At 48.4% G+C, this 9,747-nt stretch overlaps 1 protein-coding gene, 1 long non-coding RNA gene and 1 pseudogene across 2 annotated transcripts; all 3 read left to right on the top strand.

Moving 5' to 3' along the window:
• Positions 1 to 378: 378 nt before the first annotated feature.
• LOC115276961 (neutrophil gelatinase-associated lipocalin-like) lies at positions 379 to 3,674 on the top strand. Its single transcript, XM_029921075.1, has 6 exons — positions 379 to 422; positions 736 to 914; positions 1,424 to 1,560; positions 2,980 to 3,059; positions 3,203 to 3,322; positions 3,541 to 3,674. The coding sequence occupies exons 1-6, from the start codon at positions 398 to 400 to the stop codon at positions 3,672 to 3,674; spliced, it is 675 nt and encodes a 224-aa protein (XP_029776935.1). The 5' UTR covers positions 379 to 397.
• A 14-nt stretch (positions 3,675 to 3,688) lies between these two features.
• Positions 3,689 to 4,677, top strand: LOC115276701. The gene is made up of 4 exons (XR_003902053.1): positions 3,689 to 3,778; positions 4,152 to 4,238; positions 4,339 to 4,369; positions 4,531 to 4,677. It is a non-coding gene; the product is annotated as an uncharacterized LOC115276701 (long non-coding RNA).
• Positions 4,678 to 6,359: 1,682 nt separating this feature from the next.
• The window catches only part of LOC115276960, an 8,999-nt pseudogene continuing 5,611 nt past the window's right edge, over positions 6,360 to 9,747 (top strand).

Raw genomic sequence — 9,747 nt, 5'->3', positions numbered from 1 at the left:
GAGGACCTGAGCACTGTCACCCAGATCCCACCTGGGGAGAGGAGCATGGTGGCATGTGTTTTGTCACCAGCTTGCCTTTTGCTCCCTCATCAGGAAATCTCCTCAGTAGGTCTTCGGTGGTGGAGGGGGGAGGGGAAGGGGCTCTCACTCTTGCCTGGGCCTGGTGTGGGTCCCTGATAGGCCGGGATCTGGGCTCATGCGCAGCACAGAGTATGCTCTGTCCTTCCCTGCCAGTATTGTCCTCTTTCAGTGCCTCCCCTACCCTTCCCTTTGGAGAACCAGAAAGCAGCCTGGGCTCTGTTGATGGGAGACGTTCTCTGCCTTCACCAGGTGCAGGAAAGGGGAGCCACTGCAGGTACCCCTCCCTGCACTCGGGCCTCAGCCGAGCAGTTCCTGGATGTCAGAGATGACCGTTCGTCCAGGTCTGAGACCCCTGTCCTCGCCAGGTGCTAACCAAGGGGAAGACAGTGTGGAGGGAGTTACTGACCCACCAGAGATGTGGAGATTTGGGGAAAGCCTCCTCCGAACTCCTTCACCTTCCTGCCCCTCATCTTGCTTAATCCTGGCCTGGGGGGAAACAGAGTTCTTATGACCTTCAGCTTGAGTTGCTGACATTTGCCTCATCCTTCCAAGATTTGGCAACAGATAAATCGATCCACCTTGGGGTGAGCCAATGTCCACAGAGAACATAAATAGCATCCCCCTGGATATCTCCTCACTCATTTTCTCTTTCAGGGAATATCTGGAGCAGTGCCAGCTTCCCCAGCCCTGAAGCCATGGCCCTCGGTCTCCTATGGCTTAGCCTTGCCCTGCTGGGAGCCCTGCAGATCCAGGCTGAGGTCTCCACCCCACACCTGATCCCACTTCCATCTATGCGCAGGATCCCTGTGCAGCCTCGCTTTCAGAATAAGCAGGTAAGTGGCCTAAGGGACATCCATAGGAAGGCCCCAGAATGAGTGTGAATAGAGGGGAGGAGAGGCAGGATAGACTCAGGCTTTAGTTCAATCTGCCCTTATGTCCCCTGATGGAAGGCACACGCCGTGCCCCCATCTGTACCCAACCTTGCTGACAAGAGGTTCAGCTGAACAGAACTCCCCTGGTCCACACTCTCTCCCATAATCCCCGCAGTCTTTGCAAGTCGGAAACACCTTCAGGCTCTCTACATGATGAGGAAACTGAGGCTCAGGGAAGCCAGCTGGCCCCTAGCTAAGGGTCACCTTGTCCCTGACACACTCAGGGCTCCCGCCTGGCTGGATGGACTCCAGCTCCTGCCAGCTTCATCAGCCCAGCCTGTGTGGCCAGTCTGGGTCCCTGCAGCCCAGTTAGAGGGGCTTCAGGTTCAGGGCCAGGTTGCCTAGAGGTGCCTGCAGGCATGGAGCAGGAGCCTGCTCATGGTTCTGCCTATCATCATCCCCCATTGTAGTTCCAGGGGAAATGGTACGTCTTAGGATTGGCAGGGAACGAATTTAATGAAGCAAACCACAGCCAGTTTAAGATTTACGCCAACACCTACAAGCTGAATGAAGACAACAGCTACAATATCACCTCCACCTTTGCCTGGTGAGTGCCACCATCTTCTAGGGAAACATGGTGATAAGGGGGCGGGCTATAGGGCTGCCCTGCGGGTGCAAGAGAGATCCATGTCTTGGCCGAGGGTCTACCAAAGCTGAAAGATGATCGTTCATCTTACCGCTGGGTACTTGGTCCCTGTATTTATTCCTTCTTTCAATCACTCAATCAATATTTCTTGGTCATTTCAGCACAGACACAAGACAGTTTTGGGGATGTACCCAGGCCCTCTCCCAACAAGAGCAGAGGGGTCCTAGAATGGGAGGAGGGTCACTGGATCTAGCCTGGCATCCCACCTATGATTTTCTCAAGGCCTTCCAGGGAGGTCGACTCAGGGTTAGGTCTTTAGGAACCAACCTGCATCAGAAGGAGGCCTGAGACCTTCATGACAGGTCTGGTGGATTGAGTGAGAGATAGCCTCCTCTTCAAGAAACAGCAAGCCGTCGCATGGCTGCCCTGAGCAGGAGCTGGTAGGAGGTCTGGAGGGGGGCAGAGCCCACAGGGGCAGGGGCCTCAAGTACTGATGAGGAGTGGGTCTGGCTGCAGCTGGGAGAGGAATGATGGTGTGCAGCCCAGGAGGCTGATCAGTCATAGGTGGGAGATGACCAGAGTGGGGGCAGATTAGGACCTAGAGAGAGAAGCCAAGGATTACCCAGCTCCTCGGGTTTCTGGCTCTGGCACTTAAGGATGGGGCTGGAGCCTCTGTTATGGAAGGAGCAGAAGAAGGGCACGTGTTGGGAGATAGGCTCTGGGTTGCCAGAGGACCAGATGGGATGCAGGTGAAAGGCCAGGGTTGACCCAACAGGTAAGGGAGTCTTTGCCATCCAGCAGACTGGACCCTGGGTGCTGATTCCCCCAGGAGAGGTTACAGCAGGAGAACTCAAGATAAGAATTGGGGACAGGGGCACCCGGCTGGCTCAGTTGGTTAAATGTCTTACTTTGTCTCCGGCCATGATCTCACAGTGTATGGGTTTGAGCCCCGTTGGGCTCTGTGTTAACAGCTCACACCCTGGAGCCTGCTTTGGAGTCTTTGTCTCCTTCTCTCTGCCTTCCCCTACCCACTCTCTTGCTCTCGCTCTCTCTCTCTCTCTCTCACTTTCTCTCAAAAATTAATGAATTAAAATTAATTAATTAATTTAAATTAATATTTAAAGTAAAATTAAAATAGGGGACATTAAGTGGGGGTCATTATGGAGCAAAAGGCACCGAGGGGAAAAGGCCCCGAAAAGGACAGTAGGTGCCTTAGGGAGAGTCTGGCAGGTCAGGGGTCTCAGAGCAGAGTAGGCAGGGACACGCAGGGATGGGTCACTGGGAAAGACCTACACACACCTCTCAGCGGTGGGGTTTGAGCCTCCTGCTCTGGCACGATTGGCTGTCACCCCCTTTCCTACCTACCTCTTGCCTCCACAGGAATGACACCTGTGCCAACTGGGTCAGAACTTTCAACCCAACTGCACGGCGAGCCCAGTACTCTCTGGCCAACATTGAACGTGAGTCCTGAGTGGGGTGGGTCCTCGGGGGCATAGACCTTCCGGACCCTCCACACAGACACCATCCCATGGAGGTAGGGGAAGAATCAATAGTTCCCTCTGCCCAGCCAGGGAGGGCTGAGGTCTCACCATCCACCATGCAGGGTACACTGGAATCCAGAAGTACTTCTTTCTGGTGGTGGCCACAGACTACAAACAGTTTGCCATGTTGTTCTTCAAGAAATTTTTCAGAAACCAAAAGTACTTCAAGGTTGTCCTCTATGGTGAGTCTTACCCGCTCTGGGACCTGGCCCTTGGCCATGCTTGGGGAGAAGAGTCCCATTGTGCCCAGGACCCAAAGTCCCCTTCACTCTGAGCTCTGGGAGGAGGGAGAGTGGTCATCCAAGAACCCCTCAATGTGGAAGGGGTCTGAGGCCTCGTTCACGCTTTCAACAATATATAAGGAGCTTTCCCAGCCACTCACCAGTCATCTTGGCCACAGGGAGGAGCAAGGAGGTGTCTCCTGAGGTGAAGGAAGAATTCATCAGCTTCGCCAAATTCCTGGACCTCACCGATCAGCACATCATCTTCCCTATCCCCAACGGTAATCCCCAGCTGGGGAGAGGAGAAGGCTAATGGGGACTATCCAGGCCTGATGTTGCCGCACTAGGATAGGCGGGAGAGAAGGGACACAGGCCACTGCTGCAGCCACTGGAGCCCCAGGAGCCACTTTGCAATAAGTAAGACCCTGCTGCAACCAGGGTTCTGGTTCCCATGTGTTCCTCCTTCCTAAGACTTGGTTCTGCCCAGATGAGCATTCCACACCGGCGGCCATGTTTCCTCAGTCTCTCTGCTTGGCCACCTCCCCCTCCATCCAGGCCAGTTTCTCCTGGGCCACCTCCCTGGGGCTGGCTCTGGGGCTGGCTCACCACTGACTTGGTAGACACCCTTGTCTTCAGGCAGCCTGGCCAGAGCAGGTGCCTCCCCAAGGCTGAGGGGCTGTCAGGACTCAGCAGGTAAACAGGAATGAGGCTTGGTGACCAACAGGAGTCTGGCTGGGCCTCACCTGCCTCCTTTGGAGACTGGCTTTCACACAGGTCTGCTTGTCCTCAGGCCTGTCCCCCAGTCCCCTGCCCACCATCCAGCCTTCTGCTGCACCATTCCTGAAGGGAACCCCCAGAGCTTCTGTGGCAGAATCAGGTTGGTGCCCAGGGCAGCCCAAGGGGCAGTGAAGTGTCCCTGGAGGTCAGGGATCCCACAGACACACACCTGCTCATGGTGACCACTCTGTCCCCCACAGATCAGTGCATGGATCTATAAGCAAGCATGCGGTAAGTATGGCTTGAGCGGGGGCTGATGGGAGCCAGGGTGCAGTTGGGAGGGGGAGTCCCAGGTCTGCCTTTGCCCCACCTGCCCAGCACAGCTGCCCTCTTTATTCCCCTGCCTCCCTCTCAGGTGCCCTCTGAACCCTCTCCACTTCATCCCCCTCTAGCCAACCTCTGCCCAGGGCACCGCCCAGCTGTCCCCACCGGACCGGACACCACTGGGAGAGCGAGGAGACTCTTCTCACTGTACAGCCCCCCAGTGCTCCCCAGGGTGCCCTGCTAATGGAACCCCTCTGGCTTGCTAAATAAACATATCCCCTGGTCTCCAGTCTGGGCTCCCTGACCTCTGGGCCCTCTGAGAAGGAAAAGAACAAAGGGAAGGTTCCTATTAGCATCACTCCCAGGAACTGTGGTCCCAGGAAGGGTTGGAGGCCACAGAAGCAGAGTCCAGCTCTAGCTCCCACCTGCATGCCCAGCCCTAGACCAGCAGCTGCCCTCCATTACCCCTGCCTCCTAGCACCGATGGGACACATCTCACACCCATGTTCAGCCACCCGCAGCAGGTCCAATGGCAGAGGCCCTGTCAAGGTCAGGTAGTTGGAGACGGTTGGAAGGCCAAGGTGCTGGCTTGAAACTATCGTAATGATGGAGTCCTGGCACCAGGCAGAGAGACATGGGAGAAAACAGCAAGACATAACTAGAATAGCTAGAAAGGTGAGCTCAAATGAAAAGTCCTTTGGCATCTAACCGAAAGAAATCCTACAGTCCAAGAGTTTAACCCATCCCTAAAGTAAAGAGAGGGGTTATTTCATGTGCCAATTTGGCCATTCAGGTCAGATAGAAATCCAGAAATATTTTTGAGGTACTCCGGAATGTATACGCATCCCATTTTGTTCTTAGGAGAGTTTGCATTCCACCTTGCAGCACTGAAAACATTAATGCCATTCTGTTTTGTAGGACTGTTTTATTCATTTGAGTTATTTTGCTATTTAGTAATATAATGTTATTTTGAGAGTCATTTAAGGCCTTAAATGTGTAACAGGTGGTGGATAGCCATCATATTGACTCTGTCTTGTTTAGTAAGCAAGTAGGGAATTAATAGCAGGTGCTTTTAAGAAAACAGATAAATACAGGTTAATGGATAGAGCAGATTACAAACTAGTGACTCCCAGCGCTGCCAGGAGATATTTTTTAGACGTTAGGCTTGAAGCACCCTCGGATGCTTGTGGGAACAGGCGGCAGGAATCAGATTGGTCTTTCTGGTTTGTAACTCAGATGTCTGTGGTGATCCTTTTGAATGGCTCATTGTCAGAAGGAAGTGTTAGTAGACCTTGGGAAGGGAGGATGAAAAAGAAAGGTCCAACCATCCTAAGAGAAGTTGGAGGTCTTCCACAGGTTCCCGGGAATACGAAGGCACATTGGTTTGCTTGTTGAATTCCTGAGAAGGGGGTCCAGGTTTTATTTTAGATATAGGAGCCCATGAAGTATGCCCTCTAACTTTACTGCAGTGGGAGTACTTAATATGACCTGCTGGGAGCCGCGCCGGCCTTGCTGGATGACACAGTCATGGCAAGGAGATGGCAGACGTTTGCACAGCTCCTGCCAGGAAGCAAAACTGGTATCTCCTTCCATTATTGGTTCATATTGGGAACGGGACTGCTGTTATTGATTAGGCCTCACAATGTTCCAAGTCAGACCAATAGTCCCCGCACAGATACCTCATGAGAAGAAGCGTATTCTCTACAAAGAAGATTTTAGACAAAGCAATGCAAATGTTTGCCAGAGGGCTCTTCTAATGAGCTTCGCACACCCATGACATTAACTATAAGGGGGGCTAAAACTACAAGAGTTACAATTAACTCTGGCCTGGAGAAGGAGAGCCAAATTGAGAGATAAGGATCAGACAAGGACCGGACATAAGTTACTGCGCATACTTTTTGCTAATTGATGCCGCAAATACCTTCCCTTACGCTGACTTCCATGATGAGGATGGATGATGACGTGGGTAAGGGTCACTAAAACATACCCACAGAGAAGGGCTGACCCATGTAGGGCCCCTACGGTATTTACCCCCTAGCGTTAAACAAAAGCGTTTACACAAGCAATCTGTTAATCAGTCCAGATACATTCCTCGTCTTGCAAGCCAGACGAGATGCCTCCCAACCTGTCTATATATCACTCAAACTATGACTTAATCTTAGCATCATTAATAGAAACAAATATGTATATTATTCACTTAGAACATCCTGTCCTCTTAATTGTAGACTTTACCACTCACTGTAATTAGGATAGTTTTGCCACAATGCCTCTGTAAATCTTGTGTCTGTAGACTTTTCAAAGCTTCCTATCACAGAGATCTGTTCGTTGTAAAATTTCCATCTGCTGATGTCCTGCTATCACTTAACCTATAAATAAAGACACAAAAACCGACAGAGCAGAGAAGGATGCCTGCCTGGTGAAAGAGAAAGAAAGCCGAGGCTCACTCTCTCCTTTTTTCGCCGACACCGTCTCTTCTCAGGGGGCCCGGGACCTGCTGGAGATGGACCCCGGCAAGGACCCAGTAGGGCCCTTCCATTTTGAATTGAATCCCCTGTTGTATTAAACTTTCAATCCTTTAAATAAATCAGGAATTTTGGGTTTATATGGGGAGGGTTTCTAGTAACTGTCAGATAGGGTTTAGGAAATATATGTTTTCCATATTCATTTCGAGATTTAGGAATTGTATATACATTTGAGCAGTTCCAGCCTTTACCCAAGCAATTATCACCTAAGGTTTACCATTTTTTAATGGGGCTTCTCACTTAACATTTCAAATAAAAAGGCTTTCTTGGTCAAAAAGGCTTTGTTTACAAATTTAATTCTGGGAAGTTAGTTAAACCTTAGAAAGTTATAGAGCACATCTGAAATGGAATCAGATCATTAGAAATCTTACAGGTTTAAATTGTTAATTTAACCAAGATGGCAATAAGAGATTCCAAAGGCAAACATGTAGGGTTATATAGTTGTCATCAAAAATTAGCTCCTTTAACAGTGAGAAGGTTAACTAAATGATCAAAGACCTGATAAAGACATAACCTAAAGCTGTGATTTTCCCAGGGGAAAAAAAAAGAGAAAACAATCCTTTGTATATTATGAGTATTAATTTTTTTATCAAGATCTGACAATCCAAAAGACGTTGTCTTTTGAACAGAGAGAAAAGCAGAATTTCAACCTTATACCAGTATACTTTTAAAAATCCATTCAAAACAACTTAGTCTATCCTAAAGGATTTAAAATCTCTTGCCAAAGATTTCCCTTCCTGACCTTCTACAACTTTCCTTTGCATTCAGATTTTGTCCCAAGACATTTTTCTCCAAACCAGTATCATTTAGGACAAAATTACTTTCTTTTACCTGCAACAAAAAATACATTTTATTCCTTCTCTCTTTTTTACACATTCCTACTGTTGTACATACACAGCTGCTTTCCTTATTTCCATCAGTCTTAACTATGTTTAGCAGAATTTTGACTCTTAGACACCCTAGTCTACAGTAGTGACCATGTAAACTGTTACACCAGAATTCTTTAGATGGCAAATTCATGAATCAGTTAAGCACAAAGCATGTTTTCCAACAGACCCAAATGTTCTTAGTTTCTCTGCAATAAGAAGTCAAAAGCACAAACCTACATCCAGTAATCAATGTTTTAACACTCCATTCTATTTGGAAAAGATCTTGATATCCAATGGATTCAATCCCATTTATACAAGTGTCAGATTACCAAAAGCATTGAAAGCTATCTTAACAATCATCCATGAAAACTTTGAGATACACGAAATTAGCCATTATTTTAAGTCATCTTTGCTAACAAATCACAATAGAGACAACATGAGCTTCTTTGACTTTTAGGAAACCTTGGTAGAATAAAAGTTTTTCATTTAATACCGATAATTCTAAATACATGTCCATCTTAGTTAAACCAACAAACTTAAATAAGCTAAAACACTGACTATGTTTCACCTGAGTTCACTTAAAGGACAAACAATATGTTCCCCATTGTCCCTTTTTTACCTGGGACACCAGTGGGGGAATTTGAATGGGTGTTCCAAGGGGGTTTGCTCATCACTCCTGGACATTGAGGGTGGGGGGATGGTACAGAAGCGTTTTTATGTAGGTCAGATGGGAGGTGATGCAGAAACAGGAGGATGGAGAAGGGAAGGCAGAAAATGCGAAGTCCCAGAAGGCAGAGAAAGAGGATTCTTGGTTTTAAACATTGTCAGCTGGGAATGAGGAGATCCCATGACTGCTTGTTTGATATCACCAAAGTAGAAATAGGGATCTATGTCAGGCTAGAGAGAAGAGAGAAAAAGGGGATTTCTTTGAAAAAAAAAAAAAAAAGGGAGTTTGGGCATCTGCTTGGGAGTATACTTTAAAGTCCACGTCCTAAGGTAGACTAACTACAGTTGACTCCTTTTATAGTGATTAGCTCAGGAAATGAATGACAGAGAGGACGCCACATCTATTAAGAGGAGGATCAGAGAGAAGGAGTCAGCATCCCCTTTGTCATGGCAGGCCTATGTTTCCTCTAGAAACTGAGTTCCATCAGGGGGAGGCCTATTAGGACAGCCACTAGGCCAGGAGGGAGTTTACTAGCTAAATACATTTGGGCAAATATATTCTGCAATAGCCTTTCTGTCTGGGTCCTGATTTAGAGCCGTGAAGAACTGGACCAGGGGTACTTCTATCCATTAACCCTGTTTCCGGCAGAGGAAATTTAACTGCTAGATCTTACTATATTAAGGCCATGCAGCGTTACAGGACATAAGTCCTTTCCTAAATTTTGCAACCCAAATTGTTTTTTGTGGGTTGAAATGACATTCCAAGGGAGAGTCCTTCGGAACTAAGGAGAAGGCCCCATTATCCTCCTAGAGAGGGAAAAGTAGAGGAGGTCCATTACCACGAAAATGCCCCCCCAAATTCCCAGGTAGCTTCCCCTGCGGAGGATATATCAGAAAGGTTCCTGAGATGTCAATGTGACCGGAAGCCTATCTCGAATCAAATCAGTGAGACCACCGACCAGATGCTAAGGGCCTCTGTAGGAAGGATGTTGGTGTTCCCCCGGTTTCTGATTGCAGCCTAGGCTACAGATAGTTGCAGCAGAGAGATCTAGCCTTGCTTAGAAGTCTGAAGACACCACTGTTTTTTACCCCATGGGACACTGGAAAAGTTTTACTAGGCAGAATTGCCAAATTTTCTACTTAAGTAGTAGTTAGTAGAGGACAATGACTGAAAACAGTGAAGACAAAAACCCATCATATTCTAACACATGCGTTTCCAATAGATACCATCGCTAGAGCCGACTTCCTAGGATACAGTCCCCAGTTGGGTTCTAATTCAAGCAGGTAC

Source organism: Suricata suricatta, chromosome 13 (assembly GCF_006229205.1).
Source record: "Suricata suricatta isolate VVHF042 chromosome 13, meerkat_22Aug2017_6uvM2_HiC, whole genome shotgun sequence".
NCBI classification, from domain to species: domain Eukaryota; kingdom Metazoa; phylum Chordata; class Mammalia; order Carnivora; family Herpestidae; genus Suricata; species Suricata suricatta.
The sequence above is the reverse complement of the archived record's forward strand: the minus strand, read 5'-3'. Positions and strand labels throughout refer to the sequence as shown.